At 47.6% G+C, this 18,340-nt stretch overlaps 1 protein-coding gene across 1 annotated transcript in view; it reads right to left on the bottom strand.

Annotated features, from left to right (window-relative positions):
* KIAA0556 (KIAA0556 ortholog) overlaps window positions 1–18,340 on the bottom strand; it is a 179,175-nt gene that overhangs the window by 119,303 nt on the left and 41,532 nt on the right. Inside the window, exons 3-5 of the mRNA XM_011376974.2 lie at window positions 13,767–13,843; window positions 5,923–6,092; window positions 3,689–3,786 (exon numbers count right to left, since the gene is read on the bottom strand). Coding sequence (XP_011375276.1) covers window positions 3,689–3,786; window positions 5,923–6,092; window positions 13,767–13,843 — 345 coding nt within the window. The remainder of the gene's footprint in view (window positions 1–3,688; window positions 3,787–5,922; window positions 6,093–13,766; window positions 13,844–18,340) is intronic.

Raw genomic sequence — 18,340 nt, forward strand, 5'->3', positions numbered from 1 at the left:
CTTCCCATCACCCTCCCTGTGCCCTCCACTGGGAGACTCTCCCACCAGACCTTCCTGGGGCTGCCTCCGTCTCACCTTCAGGTGTCAGCTCAGATGTGGGCCCTGGGAAAGCCTTTGTGCCCCCCTCCCCTCGCAGAATAACTCTTCCGCCAGACACTCCATCTCATTCCACCCTCTGCTCTCCCTCACGGCACTTGTTTATTTGCTTGCTTGTTTGCTTCTGGTCCTTTGCTTCTCCACCCATGCCCTGTTAATGTAAGCTGTGGGAGAGCAGGCCCAGCCTGCTTCACTCGGGGGCTCTGACTGCAGCACCTACAATTGTCCAAAATTTATTAGGTGCTCTGCTCAGTAAATGATGATGGAATAAACGAAGGGCTGAATGAGGTGTCCACGCAGACCACCCTTAGCATCTGCCCCTCCACTGATTACAATGGTCATACCACCAACTGACATTTCCTCTGTGCCCGCCCCTGCTTGAAATGCCCGCCAAACACTGCCTTGTTCAAGCCTCGTTAACTACGCTATAAGGCAGTACCATTACCAACCCAACTAACGGATGAGAAAATGGGCACCACGAGGTTTAGCAACTCGTCTAGGGCTGTACGACCTGCACCCGGGTACCTGAGCCTGTGCTCTTAACCACATTTCTCTGGGCTTGTCTGTCACCTGCTGCCAAGGATTCCTACCTGAGGCAGCGGAAGCAGACAGCTCCTGCTAATGAACCACCTGTGACAGACCCTGCACACACTCCTTTCCAGCAGCCAGGGGAGGTTTTACTGATGACGAGTCCAAAGCTCAGGGAGGTCACATTGCTGGCTCTGGGGCAGACAGCTAAGGAGTCTGTCTGACTCCAAAACCCTTTCACTTCTAATCTCCAAGGGTCATAGGTTCAAATGTCTCAAAGAGCCAGGCGGGAAATGGAAAGGTGGGAGCCACTGGGTACAAGAGAAACAGTAGCAGAGCAGGTAACAACTGCAACTACCACCGGGCCTCAGCTCTGGGGTTCTGAAGGGAGTGGTGGGGACTGCGGCACATGGGCAGGCTGGTGACCTATCTAAAGAGGGTGATCGCTCCTCGGCTCCCACTAGTGGCTGTTTTATGGGAGGACAGCTCAACCTGGGGGCCAGATCTTTCCATTCTTCCAGAGAAGGAGGAATTGAGCTTCTTAAAAAAAAATATAAAATCTTTTTAATTTAAATGTTAGCAAACGACTAAGCCTTTTTAAATTGTGTGTATTATCTGAAAGGCAAATTCGGCCCACGGGCTTGAAGCTGCTAACTCTGGAGCCCAACGGGCCGGTCCTCTGTATGTCTAAGAAGAGTTGTTGCTTCTTCCTCCCAGGTTAGCAGCTCCCGTGTCCTCACAGCCGGATCTTCCAGGGCAGGAATGGAGCTTTATGTGACTTGTTTTTAACTCCAGAGCCCTGCCTAGTGTCTGGCCCAGGGTAATAAATGTCTGTTAAATTAACAGATGACTTCTTTCTCGACATGGCTTCCAGTCCACTCGCCACTGCTGAATGCTCCCGGGTTTGTCTATATCTCTATATCTATATCTCTGAGGGGTGGTCCCCAGAGGACCACATGCAGGTAGAGCAGAGTTGATGTGGTAATGGTGGTGGGGGGGGGTAGATCGACCCCCCAGCACCCAATCCACTCTCCTGTTAGGGTGTCTTTTTGTTCAGAAGAAGCCGAAAAGCCAGACGCTGGGTTTCCCAGACTCCCTTTCAGCCGTGGTTCTGGAAGCGACTTAGGTGAGTGGATCAGATGGCCTTATACGAGGCGGGGAAAGCAGAAGCGAGGTGGAGAGGCTGTTACTGTGCTCAGCACAGTGGCAGAGGCCTGGGCTTTTCAACAATGTTCTACCCTGGCTGGACAGGCTATGGGCAGGATCCTCCTTCACAGCATTGCTCTAGCAGGCACAGCATCACTCTGAGGCTATTGGGTGTGGCAGTACTTCCTAATGCCTGGACTGCAGCTAAGATGACACACTCCTGATGCTGAACCTCCACCTTCCCTACAAGGTTCTACACAGCAGTTTTTCTGGCGGGCCCAAGCTAGGATGCCAGGCACCATTCCTGCAGGCCCAGCTCAGCCCATCCTCTCGTCAGCCCAAGGATTTTGTAAGCACCTGATCCCCTGCATTACATTCATCTCTGATTAAAATAGCCTGAGTGATCTCTATTGTTAGGCATCAGCTGACCCCTGACTGATACGGTGCAGAAGGACAATTACAGCATGCATGGCATCAGGAAGCCAGGAAATTAGCCATGATTAGGCCCTGTGAAGTGTGGGACCACAGGGAGAGACTGGAGAGGGATGCTAATTAATCTTAGGCTAAGTCTTTTAAATTGCACAGACTCTGGGGCAGCCATTAAGTCACAGTCTAAGATGCAAATATGGCTCCTGATAATAGAAGGCACTCAAAACAACTAGAAGAAGTGGAGAAAGGCCTCATTAATGAGAAATTAACATTCATTGCTGGGGACAAAGGAAGCCTCCAGACTGTGTGCCCTGTAGGCCTTGCTCATCAGCACTGGAGCTAGCTGGCAGGAACACCCTTCGTCATTGAATCAGAGACCCACAAATGCCTGTGCAGAGAAGTGGGAGACCACTGGGCTTGGAGTTACAGGTCCAGTGTTCAAACCTCAGCCCACCCTTCTCCCTTAGGAGCTGTGTGACTCTAAGTCTGGGCCTCAATTTATTCAGTGGCAGGATGACAATACTTATGGAACTGCAGGGTTTTTGCAAAGATGGCCTGATAAAGCCTATAAAAGCATTTACTACAGGTCCATACGTACGGTACAGTGTAAAACATTATAAGGCAGTACTTTCTAATCCTAGTGAGCACAGGATCAAAGAGTATATCAATCCACCCTTGCTTAACCCTCACCTCAGGCCAAGTAAGAGGTACTCTCTGGAGGCGGGGCCTGAGCATCAGTATTTTAAAATGTCCCAGGCAATTCCAAACTGCAGTGGGGTTGTGACACACTGATCTCGGGAGGGTGTGAGCAACTGCAAGGTAAGGGCCAAGGACCATAAAGGCAAGAACACCGAGCCTGGGGCCACAGATTTGGGTTTGAGTCTGGATTCTGCCATTTCTTGGCAATTGACCTTGGAAAGTTCACTTAACTTTTCTGAGCATTCATCTCCTCAGCTCCCTTAAAAGAGGAAGGATATTGGAACTTACCTTGTAGGTCTGCTGTGAGGGCAAAGGGGGGGAGTCACGTGGGAGCTGAGCCCTCACCTGGCACCTGGTGGGGGCTCAAAAATACAAGCTGCTGGCAGCAGTGACCTCAGCAGCAACCGAAGTGGCATCCCAGGTCTGTGGGGCAGAGGCTTTGTCTTAGTCACCTACTGCATCCCTAGCATCTAAGGCTGTGCCTAGCACATAGTAGGTGCTCATCTGATACAACAGCTGTATGAATGAGTCATCACAGCAGGGTTGTGAGTCTGACCTGTGACACTCTCGCGTGGGGCTGGGTGGCCCCATCCAGAAAAAAGGGCTCCTCTGGTCTCTAGAGGCCAGCACCACACGCAGAGAGGGCACCACTGCAGTGCCTGGCCAGACCACCACCATGCATGGCAATTCCAAACTCCCTAATTAAGTTTCTGTTCCCTCGATAACCCAGCTCCTTATTCTAAAGTGTGGACTGAGGCCACCGTCTTGACTCTGCCCAGCATTTCCAGACCTGGTGCCATCCTCGGCGCTGGACTTTGCTGGGGGCTGTCCGTGAACTGCGTCTTAAAGCTTCTTCGGCTTCTTGAAACAGGGTTCTTCGTCCACAATCTGCACCAGAAATGAGGGAGGAGACTCGTTGAGGCGCCGATGACAAGTTCACACTGATGGCAGTTTTGTAATTTACATCTAAAATACACATCAGTGTGCCCACAATCCCATATGCAAAGCTATTCACTGTAGCATGGTTTGGAGCAGCAAGGCATTAGAAACAAGCTAAATGCCCAGCAAAAACAGAATAATAGTAAGTCATGGCACCTCCGTACTATGGAATAATATGTATAATAACGTACAGCCAAATCGAGCAGGTCAATATATAAAAGGAACAGTCACCAAGGGCACAGGTCAGTGTGCACAATAGGCCAGGATTTGTGGAAAAGAGGGGAGAGATATGTGTTGAACGGGTGAACATACTGCTGGTGGCCCTAATACTGAGACTCCTATTATCTGTCCCTCCCTGAAACCCAGACTCAAAAAAGGCCGCTTCTCCGAAGGAGCAACAGATCTCTGGACTCCTCTACCAGGAAAGCCAGGAGAGGCATCCCATTTCCCTCCTTTCCCCGGGGGCTAGGAAACACATGTTAACCTCCAAACTCAACTGCCACCACTCCCCTAGGGAAGGTTTGTGGATATCACGTTCGCCTTTTGTCACCTTGTTGTCGTTTTGACTTTCACTATTTATTAATGGCTTGGGATCTTACCATGCCAGTAAGGCAAAGAATTAGAACAGCACAAATCAAGATTATTGTGTGCCGGATACTTTATATTTCTTAATTTTCCCGGCAAACCTGCAAGGTGGGCATAATTATTCCCCTTTTACAGAACAGGAAACTGAGGGTCAGGGAGAACCCAACTCCCAGAGGTCTCGGAGCAAGAAAGTGGCAGAACTGGGTTCGACCCCAGCTCTGCCTCATTCCAAATCCTTTTCCCGTAACTTGGTTGCACACCGGCCTCTCATGCACAGCAGCCTGCCTTGAAGGGCACTCTGGCACCCTAGGATAGGCATGCTCATTGGAGCTATTTTAAAGATGAGGAAATAAAGGCATCGGGAGACAAAATGGCTACCCCTAAGTAACACGGCCAAACTGGGACCTGACTCCATGTGATCTGCCATTTCATTCATTCAACCACCAAACCACTGTTGGTACCTATCGTGGGCCTGTCACTGGGTTGGGTGTTTTCTATTCCACTTTCTACTTCAGTTCACAGACTTTCTGTGCTTTTATTATAGGACACACTGTTAGGTGGCTAGTCAGACATGAGCAATAGGGGCCCAGCCTAGAGACTGCACAAAGAACACCCCGATGGTAGCAGAATTCTGGGTAAGCACTAGGCAAAGAGTTACATAGCAGCCAGGTGTCAATCAAAATGACCTCACTTGCCAATCACCTAGGAATGCCTTTGAAACCACCCATCACAGCCCAAATATAAGGCAGACATTCCCACTTCTGGGCCTTTCTTTTTGCCCCCCTTTTTTGCCCTCTCGTTGTTGTAGCTGTTAGTATAGCGCTCTGTTGCAGCTCTCATTGCAGGGACCATGCGCCTCCTTGGGCCTCCTTGGGGTGTTCTTTGTCTTTCTAAAATATGCTTTTAATAAAACTATTAAACCTCAATGACCTGTGATTCTTCACAGCCTTCGTTTGAGGGAGAACCAAGGGAAAATACTAACTACCCTTCTGCTCCGTCTTATCCATCTCCCTCCCCCTGCCGTTGGGGCGACACAGAATTCCTATGGGCCCCAATGGTGACAACATGAACGCCATTAAAGAATGCACAGAGTACAGAGTAAGTAAATTCAAAACTGAACAGTGGAATTCAATATCACACAGGGCGGTTGGGTTTTGAAGTAAAGACATCTCGAGCAAAAATCAGGCATAATCAAAATTATCCTAGATGTTTCTTTAAATTACAGGTAGTTAAGTCCTAGGAAATATAAAAGCCAAGAATTTACTGCTCTGGACACCTTTGCCCTGGGGCAGTGGAGGCCAAGACGAGTTTAAAAAGGAATAAAGAAGGATTTTCCTCTCCTTCTCACTCTCCCGCTCCCTATTTTTGGCCGAGTGGGTATAGTTAACTTGTTTAGGTTAACCAGTTATTTGCTGGTAAGTTTATGTTCATAGGATGCGGCTTCGTTGTTCCTAATTAGTTAACAGAGCTGTTGCTTGGCCTGGAAGGGCCTGCACTTACCTTGTGTCCCCTCGGCATGTGATGCACTTCTGGAGAAGTCAGAGTGGACAGCTTTCCGCGGCGACGTCTTCAGTTCAGAATTGGCCCCGTTGACATAGACAGAGAACCCCTGCTCCAAGTGCTCCAGTCTCAATTGCATAGGGTCCTTGGTTTTCAAATGCTTTAATATCCTAAAAGAGAAATGATTGTTTGCTCCTCGTTATATGAGCCTGGGCCACCGCCCACTCCCACATGGGGGGAGAATTGCTGCTCTGATATAAGCAGAGGCCGGGTGGCAGTCCCCAGCTGTTTGTGTACAAACAGCCTCTAAGAAGCCCATTACGCACAAGGAGAAGAAGCCAAGCAGCCGAGGGAAAACTGTTTCAGGCCCTGCAGGGGTGTTTCTGCTTTTGTTCTGAGCCTCAAACACATGTAAGCAAAAATGAAGGCGCAAGTCCTCACCCCATGGCGGCTGAGACAGAAAGCAGGCATGTGTGCACACTGCCACACAGCCTGGATTCCCTGGCATCATCCTAATGTTGTGCATTTATTTCTACTTTGTGTGGACGACGGCCCTTTGTTTAATGTTTAAGCAAACGTGGTTTAGGGTCTAAGGCTTCGTGAGAGAGATTTCACATAGCACCCACAAGTCAGAAAACATCCTTTGGCAGACCAGGCGGACTGATATTTTTGCTTCAGTAAATAAATGAGCTCTCAAATATTCACCCCTGATATCTCAAATGTCATCACTTTATACTCTGATACAGTTAAAAATATATCAGTGCAGGCTTTTGTTCAAGATTATCACACCCTTTGGCTAAAAGGGTCTTGGCCTGAGCATGGCTGGGTCTCCAGTTCAGCTCTCTCTAAAGCCCAGCCTCACACCTAGGGCTTGGTCCCTTCCCCACCCCTGATACTGCGCTGCCATGAACAGTGTGCAGTGTCCTCTTTGGCCCCTCTAGAACTGTTCCCATCTGGCACCAAACCCTTCAGTGTCATTACGAACACCTTCATGCTACCCCCACATCAACCAGACTTATTTTGGCACAAGGAGGAATACAGATAACTGTCAAAGCAACATGGCAACAGGTGTGCATCCTCAGTGATTAAATAAGTTCCTACCATATTAGCAAAATGCAAATTTTAAAACATAAAAGTAATCACATAAAGGGTGTGTACTATATGCTGAACTCTGTCCTTTACGTCAACAGTCAATTCTCATTATTCTGAGTAGCTATATTCTACAAAGTTGCCTCGGACACTGAATTAGTGAACAGTGAACCATTGCTCCTAGGGGAAAATATAGGATTTGGTTCCTGCAAGCCTCTGGTCACAACATTTTCATCAACTGATCAATATATAAGGTGTGCTTTTGTTGAAAGCACCTTATCCAATATAGAGCTGATGCATTAACACCGAACTCACAGCCAGGAGCACTGTAACTCAGGCCTGAATGAAGCTTATCTAACGCATGTATTTTCTCGGTAGAGAACGTCACAGCCTCCTCCTACTTAGCAACACTACTGAGCATTCAGCACTATGCTGGCTTAAACATAGCAGAATCACCATCAAAATCACAAGAATGTGGAAAACATGGCCCTAGGTATACCGCAAAAAGGACTTTGTTTACAGTATAAAAGCTGAAAGAAGAAGGTAGAGTGTCGCCTAACCCTACACTTCATCTGTACCTGTGTCAGGCAACAAAAATTTTTTGCCACTCTGAAAACGCCTTTGAATGACCGTGAAAGCACTCCAAGTATTGATTTTGGACTTACAAATAAATTTTAGTGAGTAAATGAATTCATGAGTACAGACTCTGTGAATACGAGCACTGACATTAATCTTCACGACCACCAATGGGGTAATTACGTTTATTATCCCCATTTAATAGATAAGGAAACTGAGGCACAGAGAGGTTAAGTAACTTGCCCAAGATCATGGTGTCAGGGTTAGGATGCAAACTTAAGCAATTTGGCTCCAGAGTCTTCACCACGAAGAAGACAACTTCTAAAGCTAGCAAGATTATATTGAACTTGGCAAACTTAAGACACTGCTGGTAACTCACAGAACCTCCTCAGAAGTAATAGGAAAATATGGAAAATGCTATATGCTTGGTATTTGCCCGGTAAGCACATTCCAGCAAATTGTTTCTAGGTCAGGAACAACGGTCAACATTTGATCATAACAAAACCCTGAAAACAACCCAAATGTCCAACGACAGAGAAGTGGGATCTGGGATCTCATGCAGCCATTATAATTATGAAGAATCCGTCGAAATGCAAGGGGTCGTTTGGAATCTGTTCAGTGGGAGAGGGGAGTGTGAAAAAGGCAGAATAAAAATGGTACATTTGTGGTAAGCGCAAAGTTGGAAAAAAAACTATGTTTGCGGCCCCAGAGTAGAAGTTGATAAAAATTAAATCATTTGTTAAGGTAGAGTAGTAGCATTATGGGTGATTTCTGTTTGCTTTTTAAATGTTTCTTGAGCTGTTGCTACATCCATCTTTTCAACCATCGTGGCAGGAACATTTATTACAGACCGCTTATCTCTTGCCAGCCTCAGAAACCTAGGAGATGCTAGGTTGTGGGGCTATTGTGGGGCAACAGCATAAAACAGAAGGAAAACACAAGTAGCTAAGAGACAGTTTCCAAACACAGCACTAGCCGTACGCGCTCGCTGGAGCAGTCACAGGGCTCTGTGGGCATCAGCGGCCTCCAGGGAGAGACGGCAGGGAGCCAGGCCCTGGGAGGCCCCGGCATGGGCGGGGGCGGAAAATTTGACCACCAGGTGGAGAGTTCCTGCCTCCACTTCCCTCCGGAGACCACTCTGTCCCTTGATGCCACCTTAATGATTAAGGTGGCATCCCATTCCCTAGGATCTGGGGCTGGCGCTCCCTGTGGGCCTCGCCTCTCTTTAAGCAGGATGATTTATGAAAATGTGGATTTATGAAGCTGATAAATAAGGAGATAATTATTCAAACTGTGGAAGGAATCGCTATAGGAACTCCTCTGCTGCAGCTGAGCGCATCAGTAATATTCACATGACATCAAAGAAAAGTCGGTTTTTTTAAATTGATAGCCTGCTTTGCATACAAACCTGTCCTAGGTGAAGGGGATTCAGAAAAATCAGATTCAGTCCCTGCCCTATCAAAGATGGAGCCCCTGCCCTCTACTGCCCGGTCACACTCTATTCTCGCATGAGTTATCTTCGTTTGATAGCACGTCTCAGTTTTCATGCTACAGTATAGAATCTGTGTGTCTGTTTATTCCCAGATCCCATCAGAATCTGAGCCCCTGGGCACAGGGTCCATGCTCAGTGCGAGAAATGGTGAGGAATGCTCTCAGTATCTATTTCTGGAACAAGTGGCCCCAAGGAACTCCAGGTCTAGCAGGAAGAGAAGACTTGGATGTGCATCCTATTAACAGCTACCGTGAATCTAATGCACAGTGCAGGCGTCATTTCATTTTATCCTGTATTGAGCTTTGAATAACTTGTACAGAGAGCTCTTTTTCACACAAAAGACAGAGTGAAGGCTCCAGGAGTTAGAGCACAGGGTGTCATAGGGAGTGACGGGGGACATGACACACTTGATGGCTGGGTGGTCAGGGACAAGCAGGGACCCAGGTGGTGAAAGGACTTAGCTGAGCCCAAAGGGTGGGTGGCAACTGCTCATGGACCTAAGTGTGACTAAGTTCAGGAGTGAACTATCTCGGTCTCTAAGCGCTGACATTGCTGCGTGACTAGACTAGCCACATGGCTCCTTGGGACCTCAGTTACTCAAAGGGCCAACCGAGAGGTTCTCTAAGGGTGAGGCATTCAAGGATTACCTGGATGTCAGCTCAGGGGAAAAGCATGTTTAACATTAAAATGATGAAGGTGATGATGAGGAAAGCACCCTTGGGTGATGGAATTACTATGGACCTTCAGGTACCCTGTCTTGCTTAAAACCCTTCTTGGCTCTGGGATCTAGGCCTTACCACTGGCATATTTGATTAATGAACTTGTTCAAGGTCAAGAAAGCCAAGGACGTAGCCAGATTTAAATTCCAGTCTGCAAGGCACCAGAGCCTGTCTGTCAGCCACTCATTCTGCTGTCTGTCTCCTCACCATGCCACAGGGGTTTTGAGCAAGGAGGCTTCAGAGAAAGAGCAGTGGCTTCCAGCTGGGAGTGTCCTGGAGTGTCCTGAGTTGAGTCCAGCCTTGGAGCATGGAGAAGCCAAGGGCAGTGGTGCAAAAAGCCTACCATTCCTCCTGGAACCTGGGTGGCCCAGAAACTCTGATACTTGTCCTCTAAGATGTCACCACCCCTATGCGTAGAGGACAATGTGTGGAGGATGAAGCTCCATACTGGAGACTCTGCCATTTCCCTAGCTTGTGTGACCTGGGGAAAGTCCTAGGTTTCCTCTTCTGCAAAATGAGAACAGGAATGCCTACATCTCTCTGAGCTGTCATGGGGTCGGAATGCGAGACCAGGTTGAAGCCCCAGCTCAGAGACCAGCTATGTGAGGTCCCCACTGGATGCTGGTTCTCCCCTTCCTTCTTTCTGCCTGAATTTCCTCTTGAGGCAGTAGGTCCACCCCTCAGAGGGCACATTTTCCTGTAAGTCTCCCGCAAATGATGTTTTCCAAAAAGCAAATAATGCCACTGCTGGATTCCTGAACCTGCCCCACCCTCCACATCAAGAGGTGTGTGTTATGTCTCCTTGGCCGTTAACTCTTCAGTCACTGCTCATATCTCAGCCCTTTGGTCACTCTGCTTGCTTTTTCATGAGTCTTGTTGTGTGTGATTACATGTTTCAGGAAGCTGAGTGACCAGAATCACTCAGAGTTCTCCGGGAGGGTTTGTGCAGGGTGAACAGAGACTGTCACATCTCCTCACCCTCCCCAGGCCTTTCCCGGAGAACATGATCACTTTCGCTTTTCTGGCATAGTTACAGGTGGCCTGGTGCTCACCTGGGTGGCAAGGGGGAATTCCTCCAGAGCAAGGGCTTTTCTTTTTGCCTGCCTGGTACCTGTCCCCCGTCTTCGAAACACAGCCCCGCAGATTCCCTTTGGGTGCTGCTCCACTCCTTCCTCACCCCACGTGGTTTGGTGAGACTCACTCTACCCCTGGCTTAATGGGGTGGCCAAGGATTAGCCAGTCGGTCCATGTCACCTCATCAGACACAGGGGGCGACTGCCTCAAAGATGGGAATGGGGCCCCAGCCAGACCAGCAGGAGTCCTTCTCAACACTTTTACTAGAATTGTTAAGAAAGAAGTGCTCTCTTTCTTTCCCGCCTTGAGGTAGGATGTAAGTGTGGGCCTTCCAGTGGCTGCCTTCCATGAGGGAAGTACATGCCCGAGATGACTCCAACGTGGGAAAAGAGAGCTGAGAGATGGAGACATAACTGGGGTGCCTGGATCCAACTATGCCTGAAGCCAGAGTATTATCTGGATTTCTTAATTTCATGAGCCAGCTAAGATTCCTTGTTGTTTAAAGTCCATTGACCTTGGGCTTCTGTCCCTTCCAGCAAAGGAGCATTAACTAACAGTCTGCGTCTTTCTCATCACAATGTTCTCCTTCATACTAGTGGTGATGCTAGGCACTGAGAGGTACTCAATAACTCCTACTGAATGAATAAAAGAATAATGTCACCCGGCATCTTTGGACCGCTGTGCTCTCGGCAGATCTCTTCTGAAACTCACTGCAATGACTGCACACCCACTTCGAAGGTCACAAGGCAACCCAGAAAAGCAGCCTGGGTTTTCATCTCTCCCTAGACCCAGTCTAAAGCTCAGAGGCTGGTTCCCTACCCAGTCATGTAAGTAGATTTCCAAGAAAACTGCAGTTTATTCCCACAAAACCCCTCTGTAGTGAACTTAGAGCCATTGGCTTCCCTGGCAGGTTTTTCTCCTCATGATTATTTATGACGATGCCAAACAAAACATAAATAAGAAAGTACAGCCCAGCTCCACCACTTCCTGGTCGTATGACCTTGGGCAAATTGCATGCAGCTCTGGGTCTCCCCCTCCTTGCCTGTACAATGGGTGCAGTAACTGCACCTGCCTCATCAGATAGCGTGCTGATGAAATGAAATGATGGGAGAGAGGCGCCTGGCACGCAGCTGGCACTCCAAAGGTGCCTTAAAACCAACACCGATGATAGCTCAGGGGCACTCCCCCTCTCCATATTTCTCCATGTGGGTGTGTTTCTTTCTAGCTCTACCTTCTAATTTCCTGTCCTCAAACCAGCTTCTTCTCGGTGACAATACATCCCCCAAATTTTATGGCAACTCAGTTTTGATATATTTTTTAATTGCCTTTGTGCTGCAACCTGGTCATTAGATAGTCTCTATGTGCTATTGGCTGGTGCCTCTTTGATCATACACTTATTGATCCCTCGATTAATGAGAAGTAATTTGCTCATCTGACACTCTCCTCCCAGATAAGTCACCTAGGTGTTCGGGGGCACCATCTAGCCTGCCAGAAACTGAATAAAAGCATCTTGCTCCATGGCACTGATGATGATAAAAACCCACGTTGGGCTAATTAGCACAAGCCTTCTGCTATTCGAGTTGGAGGTGGCCCTTGGGTTGGAAAGAGATGGGCACAGAACAGCTGGGCACAGAGGACAGCGCTAGGCATTTCTGGCTGGTCCTGGGGAGTTATCTGTCCAGAGGTTCTCCAACTGCGAGAGGTGCCGCCTCACCAGAGGTATCTGGAAATGTGGGCGGGTGTTGTTGTCATAGATACTGGGGGTCTTAGTGAAACTTAGTAAAGGAGCTGGTGGGCAGGAACACTAAACCCCTACCACACATGGGACTACCTTGCACATAAAAACTTCTCCCATGCAACATGCCACTGGGGCCCCAGGTGGCAGGCGCTGGGAATCCAGCCAGTCAGAGACCCTGAGCTCATTTCCAGAACACAAAGGCCCAAAGTAGCATTCCATCCCTCCCCCTCCTGCAGGTAGGTTTTAGGGGCCTGCCGCCGTCTTCCATTTGTTTTTCACTTTCATTTGAATTTATTACCAACATTTTAAAACACAGGAGGTTTCACAACACAAACCCAGATTTCCAGCTTCTCTTGCAACCTTGGGAGGATATGGACCCGAGCCTGTGTTCTCACAAACAACCGGACTAGGCAGAACAGCTTGGATGTAAGAATTCTGGGTGTCCATTGTCCCCACCGAGCCAGCTTCACTCACTGCCTGGCCCCTCCTAACATTTCAGTTTGCAAACCCAGCTTACTGCAAGGTTCCAGACCTGAAGACAGACCACAGTAAACTGAAAATGAACTTCCACAGCCCTGCAAACTTCCACAGCCCCGAGGACACGATGCCTTTCAAACCAGACCCCAGTGCTGTGACCTCAGTCACGAAACACTGCACCTACTGCAGGCTTTTTCAAAAACCAGCCCTCTAGAGTCAAAATCCATACTAACTTAACTTTAAATGACATATCGACCAACTTTCAAACACAAATGTAAAATGAGTCCACCTTTACATAACAAGACATGATTACAGGCTCAGATTTCAAAGGACCGGCACAGCCTGTAAGATCACAGACTGGGCTATTCAGGTGACTAATGCACAGGCCCTGCCAAATTCTAGCTTTTCATGACAAACCTACCTTCTCCCAGAACAGAAGCAGGGAGGCAAGAGGCAGGCATTTACACGTGGAACAGTTTGCTACAGCTCAATCAAAAGATGCAATTAAATCAGTGAATGGAGAAATAAGGGCTGGCATCGCAGATAATATTCCAACCTCTAAGCGGAGGTGACTGCAACCCATTCCAATGTGAACCAGAGCCTGTGTGCCGTTAATAAATCTAAATAGGGTTTTTATTTGGCTAATATCAAGGGCTGCCGACAAGCGGCTTCGTCTTACCGGTTCCTCTGCTGAAGCAATATTAAATACTCATCATGTTTCTCATCAAAGTCTGTCACCATGTCCTTAGTGTAACCCTGAAATGAAAAAACAGAGCAGTGTGATATTGGAACGCGGAGAAGCATTTACTGAAGCCCAGGTGCAACACGCACTGCACACGAGGCCACGAGGCAGAGGCTGACCTTGACGCAGGCCCAGCTCCCTGGGCGCGTCACTCTGGCGACCCAGAGCCCCAGAGGTTGTTGGATGGCCCAATGGGTCTTGAACACATACAACTAATGATCTACGTCGATTCCCCAGCCCACGCCACTGTTCGTTCCTCCCATGTCCTATAAAAAATCAAGGGCTCGGACGAGATTTGGGCTTTACCTTCTCTCCACACTCATTATTTACTTATCTCCATGGTCATAACCAAATATAACCTAAATCAGTTGTTTAAGAGGGGATCTCATTTTTCTCTTGCCACTGAAAGAGAAATGTATGCTTACTATAAGCAACTTACTCCTTAACAAAAATATGTCACTCAGAGGGCAGACATTTGGGGTTTGCACATGCCTTTTTGGCAACAGAGCTCTGGATTTCCTCAGCCCCTTTTTTCAGTTCGCTGGCTTCCTTAGATGCCCTTAAAGGTTCCTTTATTCTCCTCTTGGGTCACATGACCTTGGCCTTGGCCTTGCCAATCTACATAGTGCTTCCCCCAGCCACATTGATTCACTGGTCTAGGGCTGAGCTCTTGAAAGTCAGTCCTGGGTTTGGACGATACTCTTGGGAAAAAGCCGCTCTCTTTCCACTGCAGGGCTAAGCTGATGAGATGCAGGCTTATAACTGTGTGAGAATGAAGCCAATAAAGAAGATGGCAGATCCAAGAGAAGATAGACAGACTCCTACTGACATCATTTGAGCCCCTGGATCCACCCATGCCTGAAGACATACCTGGACAATTTAGTTCCTGCTTTATAAGTTTCAGCTGAGTTTCTGTCATTTGCAGCCCAAAGAATTATAAGTCAATATCATAATCTGACAATATAATGTTTTTACAGCTTTATGAAGGGAAAATTAATGAAACTACACATATTTAAAGAGACATATGTATATTCCAGTAAAACTCCTATTATAATTGGATATATATTCCTCTACATGTTTTACTTTGTTTATAATATACATACATACATATTTATAAATACATACACACATTCTTTTAAACAAAAATAGGATCATACTATAAACAATGCTCTGCAATTTTCTATGTTTCTTAAATAACTTTTTTGCCAAGGAATGGATTAAAGAGACAATATCAACTTGGTTCTAGTGACAAGTTACAGGGATCAAGTTTAAAATGGCAAGTAAGACATTTGTAATAGAAATGTAATTTGTGTGAAAATCCTAACAATTATCATAGGGAGAAGAGATTAAAAAAAAAGAATCTCCATCATTCTCTTGTCAAAATCTGGTTTTAACCCCATTATTCTACTACACCCCTACCCAAGGGTGACCCAAATCTCCTTAACCAAATATAACAGCTCTTACCTCCCTCATCCTGTCCAATTGCTCCGGGCCATGGGGAACTGCTGACCACCTGCCCCTGCCTGAACCCTCCTCCTCCAGCTTTCTGCAGTTCTGAATGAGCCTCCCTTCCCTCGTAGCTTTCTGCCTGGGCCTCTCTTTCTGCCTACCCCTCCTCCTTTGGCCTCAGATGTGGATGGTCATTGACTCTGTCCATCTCACCTCTCTGGGTCTCTTCCCTCTGTCTTCGCTTCTCTTTCTGATTACAAGGAAGGGGACCCAGAGAGTCACTCTTAGTTCAGAGCTGAGGCCTGAGGAGAGCTGGCTGCAGGACACTAGGTCTGGGGAGGAGGCTCACTTCCTTCCAGAATAACAACATGTGGATGATGCGGACAATTTATGCAGCATTTCCATATACATGATTCTCCTTTGATCTTCACAGTAGCCCTTGAAGTGGTTATTATTACTCCATTTAAGATACAAGGAAACCTATCCCATGCATCTTCCAGGAACTGGGATCCTACTCCAAGGCAATTTACATAACCATTTTGAAATATTAAAATGACCACTGATATATTATGGTATGGAATTTGATGACATTTTTAGATGAAACATGAGACTTCAAAGAGATCTCAGTTAGTGGTAGACTGCCCTGGGCTTTCACCTCAGACCCTCCAGTAATGCATTTACTCGCCTTTGCCAGGAGGAAGAAGTCATCAGAAAGACTTGAAGAACACAAGCATATATCCAGCCAAACTTTTCACCAGACTGTCCTTCTCAAATGGTAAGTGCACACAAATCACTGGAGATTATGCTGAAATGCAGGCTCTGATTCAGGAGGACTGGGGAGGGAGCATTTTTAACAAGACCCCGGCAATGCCCATGGGCCACACTTTGAGAAGCAAGGCCCTAGATTAGTCTATCTTGTTCCCCACTATTCACAATCTGTAGCACCTCTAAATGGATGCCTCTGGACTTGAGTTGGGAAGAACACTCACTTTGGAGTCCAGCCTGGCTCCAAGTCACACCACTGCTGTTACTTTCCTCATCTGTGAAATGGAGTTAATGCAGTACCTGTCTGGGTGGATTTTTCTTTCTCTCACAGGGGAATGCGGATTCCACGTAGTAACAGTGGCAAGGACTTAGCACAGTACATGGCACCTAGAAAGCTCTCAATAAACGTCACTTACATTTACATTTATAGAGTTCCATTATTTAAATAGCATTATCCTAGCCAATCCCCACTCCCACCCAGGCTCGGTCCTACACTGATGCCTTAATCATTCTATTCCTGTTCTCCAGAAATCTACTCCATCCCCCTCCAGCCTCCACCCAAAGTCTCCACTCTATCCTCCCCAAGGCCCAGTTCAGTTCCCAAAGTATCTCTTCCCGCTCACTTCAGCTCATCCTGAAACCCTGCAATTAGTATTAAATTATATTCAATACAGTGTGGAGTGCTGTATGATTAAATGATAAGTTGTTAGCATTTAACTATATATATTGCTCACTAATTATCTGAGAGATTTGGAGACTTCAAGAAGAGCCTTGAACTCTGCTTGCCTTTTCTGAGCCTCAGTTTCCTCATCTGTAAAAAGGGGATATTAATAAGGTCCACCTCACAGGGCTGCTCTAAGGATTAACTAGGAGAAAAGTGAAAGCCGTTTAGGATCCTTTCTTTCTTGTTCTCCTTTATAATGCTAGCCAGATTATAAATTCCTGGGCGCAGAACCAGAAAACATCAAACGGGGAGCCTGGTCCTGGGCTCCAGCCTTAGCTTCACCACAACCAGCCCTAGGATGAAATTGATGAGGCTGACTAAGCACCAAATCGGCCAACCCTCACCCCAATCCTGGTCAGACGCCAGGCACTGCCTCTCCCAGCACTGCACACATCCTTTCGCTGAGCCTTTATTTCTCAGGCTATAAAATGGAGGCATTAACACTCAAGGCGCCCCACAAAGGTACGAGAACCCCATAAAGTGCCAGGTTTATCATCAGTGCCTTTCAGCAAACATTTATAAAGTGCTTACTGTGTGGCTGTTACATACACAATGAGGGTTTAAAAAAAGCTTGGACCCAGTGCATATTCAGATACCAACTTGCCTGTAAACACTCAACCACCAGTCAGAGGCTCTCGGCCACCATCAGGGACCGCTCTGCAGGGCTCTGGCTCCCTCTCCCGTTGTGTACAGTGTGACTGGTACCCCCTGCTGTTTTGCAGCCAGTCAAGCAAACACAAACTGGCCAGGGGCTCCTGATATCGGGGATGACCTGCTGGGAGTTCTGGGAATACCCATTTGATTGAATGCACAAGGGTATTTTTCTGGGAAGAGAGTCCATAATTCTCATCAGATTACCAAAGGTATCTGAGGTCAGAAATAGGAGACAAACGATTATAATAAAACATAAAAAATATGATGCCAAGACTCTGAATGAGGGAACCGGAAAGGACCCCTCAAGGGCACTGTCAGGCCCCAATCCTTGAAAGTCATCTTCAAAGTCTCGCTCACTTTCTTACTCCACATCCAATCCATCAGCTCCATGGGAAAACTACCATATGCTCAACATCTGGCCACTCCTCCCCACCTGCCCCTACCACTGGCCTCTGGTTCAGGCCTCCTTACTGACCAATTGCTCTGCCCACACCCCTGCAATCCGTGAGCCCTGCTACAGCCGGGGGGGGTCCCAATGAAAGGTAAGCTGAATCACACTCCTCCATACAGGTCTCCAGGCCACCAGGCCCTGCACGCTGGGCCTCCACGCGTGCCTCTGAGCCACTCCCACCACTCCACCCAGCACCCTTGGCACCGCGCCAGCTCCCACCTCAGGGCCTAGCCCCACCAGTCCTTCTGCCTGGAGTGCTCTTCTCCCAGGTCAATACCCAGATTCCTTACCTCCTTCAAGGCTTGCCTCAGATCCTATCTTCTCAGAGAGGTCCTCGCTGGCTGCCCTATTGAAAATTGCAAACTATGCGCACACACCCACTCCCAATCCCCCACAAATATATCACCTACTTTATCTTACATATTATGCCTTTTATTTATTGGGCTGTCCCCTACACTAGAATGAAAT

The sequence above is a fragment of the Pteropus vampyrus genome, unplaced genomic scaffold (genome assembly GCF_000151845.1).
Source record: "Pteropus vampyrus isolate Shadow unplaced genomic scaffold, Pvam_2.0 Scaffold303, whole genome shotgun sequence".
Taxonomy (NCBI): Eukaryota; Metazoa; Chordata; class Mammalia; order Chiroptera; family Pteropodidae; genus Pteropus; species Pteropus vampyrus.